The 20,876-nt window shown below is 36.5% G+C and overlaps 1 protein-coding gene across 2 annotated transcripts in view; it reads right to left on the bottom strand.

Annotated features, from left to right (window-relative positions):
• Positions 1 to 16,103, bottom strand: part of LOC150089314 (lachesin-like) — a 563,730-nt gene extending 547,627 nt beyond the window's left edge. For both annotated transcript variants that reach the window (XM_090368492.1, XM_090368491.1), the window contains exon 1: positions 15,810 to 16,103. In XM_090368492.1, coding sequence (XP_090224618.1) covers positions 15,810 to 15,891 — 82 coding nt within the window. In that variant the 5' untranslated portion in view covers positions 15,892 to 16,103. The remainder of the gene's footprint in view (positions 1 to 15,809) is intronic.
• Between the last annotated feature and the right edge of the window lie 4,773 nt (positions 16,104 to 20,876).

The raw sequence follows: 20,876 nt of genomic DNA on the forward strand, positions 1-20,876 counted from the left end.
TCGTTGTTCGACGTTAGAAGGTAATCTTCGAACAACAGGAACTGTTACACAAGACTTATTATGTTTCTTTATAAGGTTATGTTCTACTGTAGTGCTGATAGTGCCCTTTACAAAAGTAGGGACCTTAATTATTACTCAGTATGCAAAAACAATGACAGCATATGTCGGTATGATAACTTTCTTTCATACAATGAGCGCGGAATCATCGAATACAAGATATATTGTATTACATAATTACATCTGTTGTAAGATTGGGTTCCTCCTCACCTTGGGAATCAGGACCATGCCACGTGCACCCCCTCTCATATGATTTTCTACTCTATAACTAGCAGCCTTCCTTCCGTTAATGTCATTTAAGTGGTATCCTTACTGAGAAAGTGTGGGGCACCTGGAGACAACCATGAAATCGTGTCCGCAGATGCAATATAGCACTTTGAGTTTCCAGAACACTATGTACATGTGCTATTCTTCAGGCACAGGTAACTTCCCTTTTCTATTTTTTTTCTTCGAAAATGTAGAGGTTTCAAATTCGCTTTAAATCATATTACTTTAGTGACACAAATTCACTTTTCTGGAGCAAGCTTAGAAAGTACTTTGCAGAGAAATGTTTTTTTTTGTCTCTTTCGTGCAACGTATAATTACTTTATATACAGAAAGAAGGAAACATTGAAAAAGAAACTTTCTTTTAAAGTCTGCATGAAGATAACTGGCTGAGTTCTTTTAGTAATTACTCCAGGGAAGCTAAAACCCTGAGGCATGAACAAAAACTGACGTGTTGGATTACGGTAACCTCTCATATTTGGAAATCAACAGGTATGAATTGTACTGAGTAGCCTAAACTTTTCTGACAAACGAGTTTAGCTGATAATTGTGATGGCCGTATTTTAATATTCCTTTTTCCAAACTTACTTCTGTTTTTTTTTTTTTTTAATTCTTGGTGACTCGTCATGCTAGCTAATTATGTTAACCAAACAGAAGCGCAGTTTACGACTCTGAACCATTGCTATTTCCAGTAATAAATAAATAAATAATCTCAACACATTACTTAAGCCTACTTCTATAATAAAAGTCTGATGTCTGCTGAATTGACAAGTCCATAGAAAAACTGGGCACGTATTTTTACTGTTCATTCTAGCTAGTATTAAAAAAAAAAAAAAAAAAAATTCTTAGGTGATCGCTCTCCCAAAGAGTGGCTCAGCTTAGAGCTGCTCATCTTCAATCATTGGATGAAAACCGATGCAATCCGCACAGTACAACAGACAGCAGTATCCCTCCACATTCAGGTAAACTTCGACATGAATCAGAAAATATAACCTAGGAATTAATTTAAAAGTACAATTTCTGTCATGTCTGGTCTCTCTCTAACGAACTGATCAAACAAAGCTGCATACACTGTTATATAATGCCGTTAATGGCCTTGAATTTAAAAATATCCGTAGATATAAAGTTGTAAGCGTTAACCGAATTAATTGAATTTCTGTTAGGACCCCGAGATTAAATTGAAATAAAGCGTGAGAAGAATACAGCAACACAACTGGCAATTGATCAGTAATGAGTTATGTAAATGGTTGCTTTCATACACTTGTTGGGCCATCAAGATGTCGTGGATTACAGTTCTAATTCCATTCATTTCGCCCAGTCTTTTAATATAACTCTGATCTGATTAATGCTATTCAATGATGATAGAATATTGCACGGATTTTTCCACTTAAATTTACTTTTAAAATAGTGTGCTTACCAACCGCAGTGATGCGACAGAGCCAATGTATTTATTTCGCCACACTACAGCGATTCCTCACTAACCTATTGTAATCTTCCGAAGGGTTGTCAGCTAGGCGAGAAGGTTTTTGATGCGGACAAGTTTCCATAGTCAATCACTAAACAAAGCGTGGTCTCTATATAATGCATGAGCTTAGAATTAGCATTGATCCTTCCGACTGTGACTGCAATCATTTCCGGAGAATCCTCTCTCTTTCTGGAGTCCCTCGATTCCTAGACACCTAAAGGCTAAATTAAGTAGATATGGCTTGTGGGGCTAATTGTGACAGTCGGGTTGTCAGGAGAATCACATCGTCTGCTGCTCCTCGGGGAGTGCAGTACACCGTACGCATTAATCTTGATTCTCCGTAGACTTTTCTCACGAGATTTACCGATGTTATATTGGTAGGCTTGGTTTGTAGTGGGAGACAGACGCCGCTGTATATACAGAGCAATAGTTAATCATTCGAGAGCAGATATCGGAGATTCGGAATGGCACACTGGACAGAAAGAGGCGGAAACTTGCTCATAATTCTTGAGATAAATGACTAGCCGTCACGTGCTAGTGCATCTATAAGCACAAGTGATGGATGAAGAAATCAGAATATTTCTGTTTACCGGATTATGGATTTACGAAGGTTTTTTTTTTTTTTTTTTTTTTTTCAAGTCTCTGACGGATTACAAGAACGACAACCTGCATTTCAGTTAGGAATATTTTATTAGTTTTACTAGACTAAAATCGTTAAAATAAGAAGCACATTGTAATCGGCTCGAAAACGAGCGTAATTAAGAGAGAATTTTTCCCCGATGATAATTAGAACTTTGAATTTTTAAAAAAACTCGGAATGGAGATTTTTAAACAGGTACGCTTAATCTTAAATCACCTTTCCATTCACAATTATAAGCGTCTTCTTTATCTTTTAGATTTCATTTAATACTAATTACTGCGTTGATATGTTACTTCCAAGCCTATTTAAAGGGCAACCTAATTGTTATCTCAAAAGCATGTGCAAAATATTCTACGACGTATGCTAGAGTCCAATATGAGAAGAAAAAAATCGTGTAAACATGTGACGATTTTAAATAGTTGCAGAACTATGAATATTTAAATTTTTATATAAATAAGAACAAACATACGTACCGAGTAATCTTTGTTTAATACTGGGTACGTGCATGCGTATTCTTATTTATATATTTTTAATTTTAGATGTTTATCATTTAAAACTACACATTCATTTTTAAAATTAATAATAGCTACAGAATCAGATATATGTTTATTTGACATTTCTATACCCCGAACAGGCAATGGCATACCACCACATTATCTGATGCCACAGAGACCATAACAAAACCAACTTCAAAAACTGCTGTTAAAGGAAGACCTGCAACTAGGTGGAAGGATGGGATCAGTGAAATTTTGGGCGTGACATTTTGCGATGCCGCTCGTATAGCATATGATCGATGCAGTTAGAGGATTTTGTTGGTGGCCACAACAGCTCCTCAGGGAACTGTGACTAGAAGAATAAGGTACCCCGAATATATCTCACTTTTTTTTTTCTTTTGAAACACTAAATAAACGGCGTCATTGCGACAGAAAACAGTAAAAATAAATAACTGGAAATATGTTGGACTCTGGTGATGAATCAAGTTAGATTCAGAAATACGTAATCATTCTAGCTAGGATGAGTTGAAAGAAAAAAATAAAATAACAGTAATTGCATAACGCACACCCATAATGCATTCCTATAATAACAAAAGAGACGGATCAGAATTATATCAAATAGATTTAATTCTACTTTTATATCAAGTAATTTCACACTTTGATTTAATTCTATTTTTCTATCAAGTAATTTAATTTTTATATCAAATAATTTCACTTTCTTTCAAACTTAGAGTTATGATTGGCACTTCAGGGAAGTTCCTAGTGTTTTATTTCTAGTATTCCGAGTAATTAATACGGATTAACAGACTGGTTCACCTTCAGGTATGCTTAAAAAAAGCAACTATTAAAAATTTGATTCATTTAATTAATTTATTGATAATGACAATCAATATCAATTGATAAAATCAAAATGCAAAATAATTTGATGTCATTTTCAAAACCTCAAGCAATAATTTTAATATAAAAATTTTAGTGATTCATTGTAATAAATCAGGTACACCTCTCTCAGTATGCCAGACAGTATCTAGAAATCATCAGTCTAATTAACTAAAGTCAACCACGCACTCCCTCATGTTGTTCTGCACTCGCACAAGGAAACTTCTTTTTGAAGTGGTACCAAAGTTAAATGCAGTGCATAAACAGTGGTGGCGAACGACGACTGTTTATGCGATTTAAGCCAAGCCATCAATGCCGCGTTGAATCTTTGCCTTGGCACACCGGGTATTATTCAGCTCCACTGACTAAGCGAAAAAGCAGCATCTCTTAAGAAAAATATGAGTTCTGTCCAATGGCTTTGTCCACTAGTCTATAAAGGAGAAGAGTATGATCTCATTCCTACGTTTAAAATGGTCTGCAACTTCTTGTTAATTGTCCACACCATGTGACACTGAAATTCTATACGCATTTATAGAAAATAATCATATGCCATGAATACTGCTTTAAGCTGCAAGTTACGGAACACCCTACTGCACTGAAAACAAAGTTTAAGTGAAACCTATTGCTTCTTCTGTCAAAACCTTTAAAATTGGCCCTTTGCAACAACAGCATGATTAAAAATTGTTAATCTTATACTGAGTTATACTCGTAAGCCTGTACATTCCTTGTCCTATATACGGCTGATAATCTTTACTAACCAGTCAAAACAATTCGCCTATGGACATCAAATTTAGGCCAATTTTCAGATGGATTGTCACACTTATGCAGTTTCAATGTGCATAACATGTTTGAAAAAAAAAAAAAGAGACATAATGCAGTAGCTACTGATTAAAGCATAAATATAAAAGCCCAACTATTTATTATATAATATTATTATATGACCACAGTCTTGGTCATTTTTTTTAGTAATCCGGCAACCGCTGCACTTGACCGAAAGAGGTTTTAAAGATTTCGGTAGCCTGCCATTTCTGAGATAGACAGATAATCCATCACGAATATTATCCTATATTATTATTGTAAAATTCTAAACAAGAGGGTGCATAGTCACAACTGTGTTTCTGTGCTTCATTATCTACATTTCCAGTAATATTTTCGTTTATCAAAGTCCCAGCAAAGAAATAATCCAACGTGGTTTATGGTTCTACAGACTACATAAAAAAGTCCGTGTCCAGCAGTTAGACATTGCAGTTGCAGTTGAAAAAAATCTATTCATATTTCACAAAAACGACGTTGATTGATTTATTACAGAACACTGCTTAAAAATAGTGTTCTGCAACCTACATTTTATGGCTGTGGCTCATAAATTGCTCGGAGGAACACTATGCAACGTGCATGCAGTGTTTCTTACAAAACTTCCGCAGGAAACTGTACCAACACTGATAAGAACAAAGAATAATTAATGCTTTATTCCTCTTCTGTAATTGAAAGGCACGTTTTCTTCATTCATGAACACATTTTACTGCAGCATGTCGAATACAAAGTGTCGTGTGTAAATTACAGGATAAAAAGAAAACTTGAAGTAATCCGGCAACCGCTTCTAAGCTAAACGATGCGCCTAATATTAAAAAGGAAATGATTGACATCAAAAATGGTTTCAATCATTTTTACGTCAACGCTTCATTAAAGATTGATGTCGTTAGTTTAACAGTAGCAGATCTGTCGTTTTAGTCGGATGGACGAATTGCTAAATTAATACGATGTACATCTAAACAGCGTACAACGTTCTGGCTTTTTTAACTGAGTTATTACTTTCCGTTATCCTCAATAATGGGATATTTTCTAGGTCAAACATGACATTACTTTCTGTCTCCTCAACGAATGATGAAAATCCGAAACTCGATCAAGTAAAGAATAACATTTTTTGATGCTTTGTGTTTTCAGATTCCTTGAAATCTTTTCTTTTACCTATGACTGAAGGATTTTGGAGCTTTAAGAACTTGATAAATTTGAATAAAAATGTCCTGCAACTTAAAAACGTTGGATTTGTTAGTTTCTCTCCTTTGGGATCTGATCTTTCGGGAAAGGTTTACGTTGTACTTCAGAAAAGAACGAGAAGTCGAGGAGTGACGAACTCACTATCTATTTTGGCTGTGTCACACTAAGTCATTGCGTCTATATGCTCACAAATTTCGGTGCACAAAACTACAAGAAAATGTTTGAAAAGGCAGCCCTCTCTAAAGAATATGGAACTTGAGTTTCACACTGTGTCACACAAATAGCCTTTATCTGAAGAATCCAATTGAAGACCTTTATGGCACATGCGAAGCGTCAAAGGTGAAACTTAGGTATATGATTAAATTGGGGTCGACGCATGCCGAGTGGACCTCGTAACAGCAAAATGTAAGGATAAAAAAGACGCTAAAATAGCCGCAATAATAAAAAAAAAAAAGTCATCCATTGACTGAGTGAAAATCGGTTAACTTGCAATTCACTAGCCTTTCAAAATTTTTGTATTCATTCTTTGTTTCTCTCACAAATGAAGCGTGCGTTTGTCCTTGGTGAATAATTCAAGGAAAACAGAAAAGAAAAATTTTTTAAAGTGATTATTACAAATAATCACTTTAACAATGAATTCAACCATTAACTGTACTTACTCATGTATGCTCACACAACCCAGAGTCCATTCAAACGAATGGACTCTGGGTTGTGTGACCATGACCATGTGCTACTGCACTACCGCGTTGACCACTCATTCACGTCAAATTTAAAAATCAGAAAAAGTTAGTGCAGTAAAAACTAAAATGGCGGAAACATAATTCTAATTCTTCATTCTGAAAACAAACGGATGGTCTAATTTTATCACACGAAGTTCTAAATATTTGGTACATTTATTTATTTCCGATTAATTGAGGCACACGTATTTTGACGTGGGCGGTCACACAAATGACCGCTTTTGTTTCAAATCATAATAAAAGAATGTTAGTAAGTGTCATAGTGATTGCAATTCAAAAACATTTTAAAAGTTGACCGAAACAATTTAAAAGTACTGTGTTTTTGATTTTTGTACCCTGGACTCGGGCACTACCACAAGTAATTAAATAATTTATCCCTCTTAAAATGCACCAGCAAACCGATCGAACTCAAGTAATGATAATAATAATACAGAGAAATATGTAATTCCCATAATTAGAATATCCAAAGTCACCCGTTGCTTCCAAGGGACCTTGTAGCTTTAAATATTAAGTAGGTTAAAGCTCCTCGGTCTAAAAAAGTATCTCTGAAATATCTCAAGTGCACGTAACATTACTTTTTCACAAGCTATTTCCACACGGAGGCGGAGTCTTAAGAAATATTAATATGGAAGTTTCACGTGTACTGAGTGGACAGATACGAACTTCCATCCACGCAGACAGCAGTTCATCTATGCACTCTCGTTAATACGAGGTAGGGCTGACTGTGGCCCTGATTATAGGCTGGCAACACCTTCTGGCTATTCCCTCGTATGTCTCTTCAGGAGTAGCGTGTCATTCTTCCTGCCAGCTCCATTCAACTAATGCGTCCGGAGGTCTACAATACTCGCAGAATTCGCTCTCTGGAACATTCTGCAGTTGTTCGCTAGATCGGGCTCCGGACTTCGAGTGGCCATGGCAATTGGAAGATGTTATTAACACGAATACATTTCGAAGGAGATTCACAATTGGAATAAAATAAATTCCGATTCTTCATTTGCTTGAAATTAAATCTTTATTCATTAAATTTCTTGAAATTTAATTTATTCATTAAATTCGTATTAAAGATTTAATTCAATAAATCTTTGATGCACTGTTTCCCTCACTCACTGTCAGGTCGATTATAGAAATATTGCCAACCGTATCGCCGACCTGCTATCATATCGCATGGAATAGACCTGGTAAATTTCAAAATTGTTGAAGTCTGTCCATCAGTAGCAGACTGTCACACATCCAGTCGCTCGCCTTTTGGGATCAATCATCGACTTTTCATTTTATCGATATTTCCGATACTTTCCAAGAGCAGTGATATTTTATTCTTATAGGTAACGTATCTCGTGATATATGACGATATCTCATGCTACAATTTTTGTTTGCGTATATATATATATATATATATATATATGAACTTCGCCTTCAACTCTGCCTAAAGAACATTACTTATTTAAAGAGTACAGCGATTCGAGTTGTTTTTGATTAGTGTCACGGCATCTCCTCTGGTCGAGAAGAGTCATTCTGTTGGGGGTATGACTATTTTTCACTTGTTCAGTGGCCGATCTGTCTGTTTGAGGAATGGCCAGATTGGGGAAAAGGGACCTCAAATACAATCTTCACAAACGGAAGAAAAAGGGCATATCACTTTCCTGCTACGAAAACATGTATTATTTTGTAGGAAGGTGAAAAGAAACCGGAATCGCCCTGATTAGATAACGAATTGCAGATGCTGAAACATTACCTTATTTACGAAGGCTGTTCAATAAATAACGCTTATAATTTTTCATGAACACTGCGAATAGCGCTGTTTGCTATTTCTAGCTGGCGAATTTAACACCAAGCCAAGCTGCATCACATAGCAATGCGAATTTCACTCGTGCGCACGGTGTGACTTTGGCCGTCGGTCAAGTTTATGCCTGTTCAGTTTCTCCCGCATAACAATCGACGTGACACGGGAGAAACAATATGATGCTCCCAAATTGTGTTTCCCCTCACAACAAAACATCAACTGAAGCGCATGAAATGTTAAAAGAGGCTTATGGTGAATCTATGCTGGCAGACATGATTCAAAAATCGGCGGTCCTGAAGCTTCAACCACTGCTGTCACCGCAGAAGCCCTAAACACTGCTTCTGTAATCGTGATAGAAGATGACCAGTAAGGCAACTGGAAGAGATGTTAAGCCCTCGTGGGTAGCACAGTTGGTAGGATCGCCGTCCTCCCCACACGGGGTGGAGAAGACTGCTTCTGTAATCCTGATAGAAGATGACCGGAGGGATTTTTAGTCGGTTTCAAGTGAGCGTAGTAGTATGGTTTTTTCGATCTCCTAATACACGAAAATTACTGACGGTATACACAGAGCAATATGGCCTTAGTCGTTGATGCTCCTAAAACAACAACAAAAATGTTGGGAATATCAGTAGGAAGCATGCACGGTATTCTCCATGACCATTTGCATATGACACGTGTCTATATGACATGTGCATATGACACGCTAGGTTCCAAGACTATTCACAATTGAACAACAGCAAGTTCACATGGAGGTTTGGCAGAAGCTGCACAAGGTGATAACGAATTAGACATGGCTTCATCCTTTAGACACAGAGCTCTGTTGCGTCATCGCCAACGCCAAAAAAAGCAAAAGGTTTCTGCAGGAAAGGTCATGTGATCTTTTTCTGACATTCAAAGAATTGTTCCCTCGCACGCTGCGCTACGGCATGTGACTATTAAGGAACCTTACTACAAAACTGTACTGCACACTTTGCCGGATCACATTCGTCTCAAACGACTATAACTGCAGGCAGGTGGGTGGGTTTTGCATGACGACAATGCGCTCATACTGTCATCGATTACTTAGTCAGCATTAATGTCAAATGTGTTCCTCATCCTCCCTACAGCCCTGGTCTTGCCACCCTGCGATTTTTTTATTTCCAAAGTTAAAGAAGGAGCTGCGAGGAACGCGTCTCCAGTAGCCAGAAGTTGTAAAGATATCGGAGGCGACATTCAAACAGATGTCAAAAAAATCTTCCACCATATTTTTGAGTAATAGCAGAAACGTAGTAAGTTCATATAATCAAATGTAGACGATTATTAAGTTATGTTGTTTAAAAAATATATGGTCATTCTTTACTGAACAGCCTTCATATTTATATTAAGCAAGCCTGCGTTTCTGTTTTAAACGCAGAAACCGCTGACCTTAATCAGGCACTGCAACAGAATGTATACTGATACCTACCCACACTTAACTGAAAATTTCTTAGGCTGATAACTACACAGTAGCATTGTGTAAGGCCCATATTCGTTCCTAAAGCAGGAACGATTCATTTTGGCACGCTTAGACAAGATGGTAACAACCATCTTCGGGTACATTCCAGACACACTGGACAGATCGCACAATTCTCGGTCAGTAGCTTCAAATTTAATCCATATGTTTAATGGTCCAGAGAAATAAAGACTCGTACACTGGAATGTTTATCGCTGTATTTCACTCTGCTGATAAGGGGTTTAGACCAACGTCGACGGTATTCGCACTCATACAATTCCGGTCAACCACAATTTTCTCAATGGACTTTTCGTTTTTCCTTGTTTTCAATAATTTATGGCGCACCTTGATATGATTTTTGTATCACTGTATAATGGCCAGATGGATGCGTCATCGTGGTTCTTGTATAGTGATATCCGTCCAATTCCGTCCCATTATAGACCAACGTTCGGACCTTCAAAATCAATGAGTACATGTTGATTTCCGGTTCTTCCTATAGTGCACCGTCTCTCTATATGCATACCCGTAAAAAGGTGCCACGAAGCAGTAAATTCGATTTCCTTGAGGATGCGCTTAAGCTGTCCCCTTAGTGTAAATTTAATAAGCAATGTTTTCTAATTAACAATTCTTTGATTATTAAATTCCGCGGTTTATTTTGTAAATTAAGTGATGAGGAACAGCTTCTTTCCTGTATTTTTATTATTTTTTTTTATTCTTCTTCGATGTAACAGCCTCCTGAAAACATATTTAATGATTATTTTCATTTAAGATCTATTTTGACATCGTGCACTATCACGTTGCATTTAATGGGCGGTTGCCAGATTTTCTAGTTGATGAAGTGAGATATCTAGCTTGTGACGTCATTACTCAAACAAAGGAACGGTGTACTACAAGCTCACCAAGTGGATATCAGAAGACCGATTCATTTATCAAACAAAGCGAAGCATAAATGACAAGATACAAGAACAGCCTTTAGATTATCGGGCTTCGTCGACCAGAAAACAGGCGTTCGCACAACACGCATGAGAATCTACGTACAAGTTACTTTGAGAGGAAGAAAATTACTTACAGACAAAAACCTAGTTCAAAGAACTTTATCGTACTTTAATTCCTCCCCATAAGTTAATGACCAGATACCGCTTTAATTGTCAGTTGCAATAGATTTTGGTTTAAATGTCATTCATACTTGCTTACTGAAAATTGATTTGATCAGAGCGGTTATCATTTCCGAAGAAAAATGAATTCTGGACTTGAAATAGGCTACTACCTTGCTAACTCCACCGTGTCAAGATCAGTGCCGATAACCGTTACATAAAAGTATGGATATAATACATTTCTGCAAGGTTAATGTGCTGGAAGAATATCGTGGTCTTCCCTTAAACAGCGCACCCCATAGTCGAAAGCCTCGGGATATTATTATGCGGGTCACATATTTTAACAAAGCAATGTCCTCTGAGCGCACTTTTATCTTTAAAAAATGCAGATGAATTCCCCACACCTCCCTTATCTCAATTTACCGAGAAGACTTGTCTACATCATCATCAAAGTTTAAGAGGAATAAGATTTAAGTGAAGTTTAAGGAACTGAGAAAATAAGCTAAAGTGTACTTTGAAGGGCTGTCTATTACCTGCTTATTTTGATCTTCATACATAAAACATCGCACAGGCACGAGAAAGGAGGAAACTATCTCGAGGAAACACACGATAACTGCATCTCTTTTTCTCTCTGCTTGCCCTTACTTTAGGAAGGAGGCGGAGGATGATTCGCCTCCCCCTCCCGGATTTCAAAGCGTCCCCGTCTCTAAAGGAACAAATGGAAATCTAAATCACCTTGAACAAATCTCGTCACTTCAGAAAGACAATGATCTGGAACGTGCTGGGAAGGTACGTGTATCAGGTAACAATATGGGATGTTATCACACAACTTGTCCCGTTGCTAGGGAGACGAGAACAATAACTCTTCGATATAAGTACAAGGAAATCCAGGGAGATGTGAACTGGGGTGCTTGCTCTTTTAGCATTGTTTATTCTGGCGAGGAACTATTGTGGAGACGTTAAAATGGATAGAGAGAGGTACTGCGAGACTCAAGTAGGATTACCTTAATTTGTATTATTACCACAAAAACATCTGTACTCCGAAAGAATTGTTGCCACCTGATTTTTTATATCAAAGAACGTCAAACGTATATTGCGTATAATAATTCGCCCTAAAAAATTTTATATCACATGAAAATTATTAAGAGCAAACCCTACAAGCATACCTTCATTCTGATATTTCTTTTCTTCTATTTTTTGGATAAATACACGTTAATAAAATATATGGGTATAAAGCATATCTCTCACTCTTTTCAGAGTTCTATAACTTCCCACTAGGGGGTGTCACGAGTCAGTAACACTTAAAGAACAACCCTGTCGTGGAACACGAAAAAAATATTAAATTTAAAAAACTGAAAATAAACAATGTTTTTCTAAAGCAGCGTTTCTCAATCATTTTTATAAGTTTAAAACCAAAAAAAAAAAGCCATAATTTTAAAAATTGTATGTACAAAACAGAATTTTTTGTTCTGGATTCCCAATTGTTTATATATATCTAAAGTACAGATACAGTTACAAAAAAAAAAAAAAAAAAGCACTCGGTTATTAAGAAACGTTTTGTTCAATAGTTAAATGTTCGTATCAAAATTATGAATATAATTTACAAAAAATATATATTTTTATATTATTATTACAAATTGGGTTTATTTTTAAAGCGATCCTTTTTGCTTCATAAAATTTCTTTTTCTATCCAGATTTTTCTGGACCCACAAGTTGAGAAAAGTTGCTTCTCTGCTAAGGAATACTTTTTGTTTTTATCTCTATCTTTTTAGAAAAATAAAAGCCAGTTTAAAACTGATAAGCGAGCGACAAACCCCGGACCGTGGGAGCCCATTTGATGGTGAATGTAAAAACAGTTGCGGGGGTAAACTACCAATAGATAAGAGAGGTAATATGATTATGGCAGCTAAAGTATAAATGAAGATGTGAAACGTGCAAATATAATACTCATATGAATTCTTCTAAGGATATTTTGGCATAGATTATATTTCTCGTTAAATTTACCTACTGCTACTGTCACGTGAATATTTTTTTCTTAAATTACATCCCGCTGATCACAGAACGAAAGACTGCTTTAGACCACCGACCTCCTAGGTGTTTTGCCACGCGCGCGAATAAGACGCCCAGTCTACAGAAGCAGAACGTCCTGACAAGTTAGACGGTGCGGCATCGTTATCCGTTGTTAAAGCCTCGGCGTTGTACAGCGTCCGTACATTCCACGAAGCCTCAAACACCAAGCGCCTACAACTACTGTCAAAGCCAAGAGGTATAGCGCAGTCTACTTTTTTCCCTTTTTTTTTTAATACCTCTCTCGCTCCCTCCCTCCCTCCAGGCTGTCTGGTCTATCACGTCCTTGAGATTTCAAAAACATAGAAGTCAGAAGCCACGGAATACTGACGGATGCTCAGAGCGAGATGTCCCAGAAGCATCAGGACGGAAGCGTTGATGGCACGAGTGCTGAGAACGCTGAACATGAACGTGGGGGGGCGTTTCAGACTGTTGATTGTTTTATGGTAGATAAAAAATAAGATTGAAAAGGTGTCATTTTTACAGATGTCGGAATCTGTGCGTTCGAAATGCTGCGGATTGTCCTTTTTCTCATCTTGCACGTGTTTTATCGAATTCAACTTTTATTCAATTTAAAATGTATCAAAGTAAGCCGGCGAACCATCTAAGCTGAATATTTAGCTACATTAAAGTGGGGTAAATATTTAGCTGATTACGCTCTTATAATTAACTAACTGTTTACTAATTTATTAGCGAAAAAATTTCATTCAATTAAAGCGTGAACGCGCGTGCCATTGAAATCACGCGAGCATTATAGCGAATATTAAGATATAATTGTTAAGGTTTTAACAATTGAATTAATTGTCAGCCGAGTTCAAGTTTAAAAATGCAGAGCGTGCAGGCTGGCAACAATCGTTGGTTTGTCAAACAATAAAAAGTAATTAAAGAGAAATTTCGTAATAACACCACTCTCATTACTGTCTCTTTGTGAAAGAGACTTTCAACAGCTATCTCCCCAAAGTGACAGGTTGGACTTTATTAATGTAGCTAAATTAAAACTGCTTTTTTAGCGGATAAATTAAAAGTTATGTTTCGAGATAGTAAGCTCGAGAAGGCTTTCATTTCCGCTTAAAGGCGGTTAATGTCTCTTTCAATTTACAAGAACTCCGGAACGGGTAATAAGTTAAGAAAATATTCTTTTTGAAAACAGATATTTAAAGAAATAAATGTGTACTGAAACACGTAAGAATATAAAGCGGAAAAATAAGTATTATTAGAAGAAAATAAAGCAAAAATGCCATTTTAATTTACAAAAGTAAATTAGAGCAAGAGATATAAATCAAGAAAGTGAATATGAAATGAAGTACCTCACAGACTACACATGAGGTCCGGCGCAAGGGGTAACAACTCTCTTCTCATCAAAACGTGACAGTTGGGCTTTATTAATAGAATAAAGTCCAAGATTGTTTTCATAGTATATTTCTGCAATTATTTCATATATCTTATTGTGAAAAAATTATGTTGAACATCGGTTGGAAAAGAGACTACACGATAGAAATTTTAGACATTTTCAATGGCCCTACTACCATTAAAACGCAGCATATGCATCAGTAAGTAGTTTATTAATGTCTAAAAGTGACTTATAGGATATATAAATATATCAGTGTACGTTTGAAAATATATTTTCCCTCGTAAAGGCAGGGTACATCGGGTGAATAATCCGCAGTAGTATGTAGTTTATTGTTATTCAAAATGATGGTAGAAAACATTTGTTATAAGCAAAAGTATTTTTTTTTTCTTTCGAAAATATGGACTATGTGCCCAGTGAAAGAAAAATTGCAGATTCGTGTTGTGTATTTTGTGCACGTGGATTCAGAAGATCGTAAATAATCACCCTCCGAGCCAATAAATATATATACAGATATATTATTTTCCCCTAACAAAAAATATAATTTTTTGGGACAAAAAAATTTAAATTATAAAAAAAAAGTGTCACAATTAAATGCACATTGGAATGGAAATATACGTGATAATTAGTATTTTTCTGTTTGGGTCTTTTTAATTGGTGGGCGAGTGGGGGGTGTCAGTTATATTATGTGTAGTATATTGATAAATACACATAAAACACTATTCAGAAATTCAAGCAATATTTGTAATTAGATACAGTACGTTGTGATAATATTAAATTACATAATCATAACAGAGTGTCATATAAAAATCCAAGATAAATAAAATATAATTTAAAAATACTGCGTAATATCATATAATATGAATAAAGGATTCTGGTTGAAGTTCAGATACTTTTTAAGGGAAAGCCAAAATGAGATTCATTTAACTTCCTGTGCAATAGGACAATAATGGCTTTAATACCAAATTTGAAAGGAAAAAAAAAAAAACGTTGATTTTAAACATTAAGTGGGATTAATTTATTCGACAGAAAGTAGACAACAGCATGTGTCTCAAAACCTATGATAAAAAATTTTATCTTATTTAAATTTCCCAAATAAATGGACAGTTTATTTTTATATGGGACAAGTGAGGATCTGGACAAGCTCACTGTGGTTGTCAGACTAAAATAACTGTTTTGGTTGGCGATGATTCTTGCAATTGTTTTCCCCCGACCTCTGATGACATCATCATATCGTTGTCGAGATCTTAATTGCAATTTCAGCGTCACTTTTAAACGTGACAGAACAATTACCGAAAGGATTTTTAAAATGACATCCCAAGTTTAGCACTCTTCTGAAAGTTATTTTTTGTTGTTTTTATTTCCGATCAGTTGACCCTACAGAAGAAGAATGGTTATTCCAGAAGAAATCCTACCCAGTTACCATAAGAGGATAACGGAAACTTTTCACCTAAGAAACACAATAGGAAGAAAACAACTTTGCCAATAGTTGAAGAAAAAAAAAAAAAAAAATGTTCCTACCATTTTCGGCGACACACGTGGAGATAAAACATACTAGGAGAAGTAAGCCCGAACGCTGAAAGAGTCGGCAATGTCCAACCATCGCTCGGAAACCTGCCGGAGTTTTAAAGCGCGTGAAGGATAATCACACTAGGGCGCTACGATCCCAAGCAGCGCGGTGTATGGTAGATCGATGTCACGGATACTGTTGGCTACATAGCACTGCCTCCAACTCTTATATTCTTCAACTGTGCTGCTTGGTGCGTGACTTACAATGGTGGCTTGAAATACTAGCTGCTTTGCTGCGTGCTGCATTGGCGCGCCGACGCAGTAGCGCCCTCTTCGTGACAAGATGAGAAAAGCTCATTTAGTCAACTCTTTGCTTGAAAGAGAATGCCACGAACATAATGGGCATTTCCCTTTTCTCTGCTGAACCAGTGGAGAAAATAAAACCCTGAAATCAGTGACATCCACCCGCCCGCTGCTTCAGACGAATACTTAATGGCCGGAAGGGTAAAGAAGTAGCGATTACCTAAGGAAGAAAAAAAAATATGATCGTTATTTGTTTTTAAGAAAAGGTGAAAATGCTGAAGAGAGATTTCTTAAATACATTTTGGATTAGAATTCTAATTAACTGAATTGCTCTACTAGTGGGTAGGGTATTATGAAGTTAAAATAACATTCATACCATTTCGCGGAGAAACTTACTTCGAAACGCGCGCATATTAATGATTAAAGTTTTGCAAACTTCAATTAACAAATGCGAATTATTAAGTTACTCTTATACTTTAATAGATGTGGTATTTTACGGCATATGGAACTCCGAAATAACTTCCACTTGTTCTCTTCATGTTTGTTAATTTATTAACTATTATTTTAATTCTTAATTATATAAGGGAATCGCTTTAATTTTTAATAGTTTTTAGCTTTCTTCGCAAAAAGTATGCAGAACTTAGAAGATTCATAAGTGGGTGAATGGTCGTGGATATAGAGAGCATTAAATTTTCAACTAACTCATTTTTAAGTTAAAGAGATTTATCATTTGTGCTGAAACTTTAAAATTGGAATAAATACCATCCATTCGATTGGTGATATCTAAATTTAAACTTCACCTAATAGGATGTACCCCTTCAATGGTCCGAACGGGAAAGAAGGTCAAAATATAGGAACAGTTGGGGAGAAGTTTCCAGTAAACTTCTCGCTCACTGTCACGACCAGTGGTAAAAGCTAGTTCTACCATTTTGACTGAGAAACAGAGTAACCTGGAATGTCATCCCGCCTCATCCGAAAAGAAGGTCAAAACCATGTCCTAAGCCTACAAAAGTCATAGGAACAGTTTCTGAGATGTTCAAATTGAGTTCAATGACTGGCTCAAATGCACTCCACATTTATTTATTTATTATTTTTTTCGTACGATATTCAACATTTACTCCAAATTAAATGGAATTTTATGTACAGGATTTTAGTGTTGTAGATAAAATTAATGGGTATATGCCAAAACGAAAGATAGTCACAACAGGGAAGTTTTTTTGTTTTTTTGAAACAGTTAGTAGTTGAGTGTGCCACTATTAGAGAAACTACAGCAGCAGCGTCAACAAAATAGTGGATTTCATTGGTTCCGAAAAAACGCAGTGCGCCTTTGGTTTGGGGGAACAAAGTCAGCAATTCAGAGATGATTTCCCATTCATTCTCAGATTCAGTCTTCCTGTGATTCGGGATTTTAATTGTCTTACCACTTGATAGGTCAATAAGTAAATAGTTGTAGTCCACCTCCTCCTGGCATGGACGGGTACTGGGAAGCAGACTTTCTGACGATCGTTGTTGCTTCCTGTACAAAAAGGCCAGAAATAACCAAACAATACACATTATATATATTCCTGACCAATTACCAGAGTTGTCATCACAGAGCACCACGGAAGAGACGTACATGCCCGTTTCGACGAAGTTTTATTAATAATCCTCCCAGCAGTATTCCCGTGTACCTATGGCACAGAAATTCCGTGAATAGAGTGTTGTGTAACTCATTCAAAGAAAACAGGCAAACCAATTGTCTGCGATGAAAATAGCGGAGGAAGTGAGGCATACGTTACTAGATAAAATTAACGTGTGGAAGTCACGAACTGGATCTGCCACAACCAGCCGTTTTAAAAGTGCTACAGATATGTTTGCAAACTGAAGCCTTTCCACTACGAAATGGTGCAAGCAATCACAAGTGAAAAAAACACCCATTTTCTTGTGGAAATTCAGGCAAGGCGTGATGATGAAAATGACTTACTCACGAGTTGGGTTCACTGACGAATCCACATTTCATGTATTAGTGGCTATGTGAAACATGCACAATGTTCATTGTTGGGGGACAAAAAAACCGAATGACCGCTTTTCCTTGAACATCTTCGTGGCAACCCGAACTTCAATGTGTTCTTCTGAGTCTAGAAAAAGTTTACAGGCCCTTTTTTCATGAGAAACGATCACTGGGATTGTTTATCTCGATATGGTTGAGAATTTTCTGATACCGAATATCAGAAACCCAATGGACGATTGTTCTTGCAAAAAGATAGAGCCCCATCTCATTATCATCGGGAAGTGACAGCATTCCTGGTTCAGCACTTCCAAGGAAGATAGATTGGTCGTCCGGGTCCCAGTCATTGGCTTCCACAATCCCCAGGCTTAACGCCGATGGTTTTCTATCATTGGAGTTTCATGAAAGATGACGTCTATCGACCAAAATTACCAAGGCATATGGTTGAGCTGAAGGTCAGAATGGCCGCTGACCTAGCAAAAGTAACTCATGAAACACTGCGTAAAGAATGGGAGGACCTTGATTTTCGGTGAGATATTTGTCCAATATGTCCCTAGAGAAAATCTGTAGCTACAGCAGATAAAATCTTTAAGTGTTCCTCTTCATATATTTTAATATTTTTATAAATATATTTAAATATTTTTATAAATATTTAAAGAGGAACAATTATTATTTATAAAAAAATTATAAATATTTAAAGTTTTTAAGCTACTTGGTAATCTTGTATCATTAACGTAATGGTTCACTTTATTTTTTTGTCGTGAGAGCCAATAATGTTTATAAATTTGTTTTTACATAGAAATACACGGGACTGTTGTTTCCTATAAGAACAAAACACATTATCGCCAATCAAACTTCATTTTGCAATGGGCAAACGTTTCTCTTTTAGAGAATTTTATGCTACGCTGCAAAAGGATATAAATCTGCTTTTATCTTATGGAGCGCTATTTATTAATTCAATAGCCAAGATCTTTGGATCTTTAATAATTAAGGACTTTTAGTTTCTTAAGGGATCTGATGCATAACGATCTGCACGGAATTAGTGACGGCAGGTCAACACTGACTAATCTTATGGGGTTGAAAGTCGATAATTTCTAGATTTTTCTTGGATGATAAAAAAAAAAAAACTTAAAGGAATTGCTTGATCATTCGAGCCAGTTAACTTTATTTATTGCGAAGGCTTTTGATTCAATCTTTGTCGATTTGTTGTTAAGGAAATAATCCGTCTTTACAGGTATTAAGTATGACGTCTTCGGTTTATGTTGATGATAATAAAATTCAAACATTTCAAGACTGACTTTAGTTTGAATTTTCGCTTGTGAAAGAGCCAGTTCATAGCTTGAAGAGAATTTTCTTTCTATCAAGGCAGAGGTAAACGTTAGTTTAACAAGGCATAGTTAAACGTTAGTTAACTCTGCCTTATTACTTTGTGAGATATACATAACCCTGTAAAATAGCCAGAAATGTGTTATGTTTGTGCTGTGTGCGTGTGTTGTTTCTGGCCACTTTGCTTCTAGGATGTAGCTTTTTCCCAGGACCCGTCCACGCCACGAGGAGGTGTACCACAGCGATGTACACGTACTATCCACTGTAGACTAAATCCTGCACCCACAGGCAGTAATGCAAGTACTACGGGTGCCAGCATTCCTGACATTGAGGACAAATCAATGTACCATCAAAAGATTTCGCCTATGCACAAAAGTGAAAAGGAGGATTAATTTTTTAAAAAAAAATAAAAAAAGTTTAAGTAAAGTACAATAAATTAAACTACTAATAGAATAGGAAAAGAATTTTTAAATTATATTAAAACTAAGTATAATAAAATCAAAAAATTAAATAAAAATAGATTCAAAATAAATAAATAAAAATAAATCCGCACCCACAGAGAGAAGCACAGAAACCAGTGGGTGTCCGCAATCTCGAGCCACAGGAGACCAAATTCCTGGGTACCAGCTAAAATTTCCACCTCTTGAAAACAAGAGGCCGCAATTTCTGCTCCCCTAATTACAACAAATGAATTGCTATTTCAAAGTCATCATAAGTCACATTTCTCAAATTTTACAGGAATCCAGTGGCCTGCTGGTTTTGCAGTGCTTTTCTATAGCCTTCAGGGACTCAAAAACTCTAACAATCTGCTTTTCGTAAATAATGTGACTTACGTTGCCTTTGAAATGACTGCTTCAATTATACTGATTGCATAGTAGCCCCCTAGAAATCGATTAGTCATATGAATCGAGATTTAAACTAATCTGTGCAGACAGCAACAGTCGAGTATGAAGCCAATCGCCGGAAGCAACAGAGTCCCCATACACGTAACCTCTCTCCTGTTCGGACTATCGAAGGTGTAAAACGTTCAAGTAGCATATATGTATGAAGGGCGAACATACGTCTCCTCAATGCTGAAGCACCATACCAGGTCACTTACATCCTTTATTGCTTCATTTCTAGTGTGATTGAGGAGTCAGATTCAGAGTTTCATTGGGTTAATTGTTTATTGTTTTTATTATCGCTTATTGTTTTTACGAGGGAGACCAAAACCATTTGATCTAGCCCTGATTTCTCCAGCTATTCAGCATGGGGCAATAGTCAACCCCTGTTGAGATGCCAGCCAGAAATTTCTCTTCAGTAACGATGTTATTGGACTTCTAACCCTAAATGAACCACACATTTTAAATAGTGTTAAGAGTGGAATGACATCGTTACTGAAGAGAAATTGTTGGCATCTCCACGGGAGTTGAATATTGTCACACACTGAATACTCTTCAGACATCAATTACATACCATGATCA

The sequence above is a fragment of the Mastigoproctus giganteus genome, chromosome 2 (genome assembly GCF_048544385.1).
Source record: "Mastigoproctus giganteus isolate SK-2022 chromosome 2, ASM4854438v1, whole genome shotgun sequence".
Lineage (NCBI taxonomy): Eukaryota > Metazoa > Arthropoda > Arachnida > Uropygi > Thelyphonidae > Mastigoproctus > Mastigoproctus giganteus.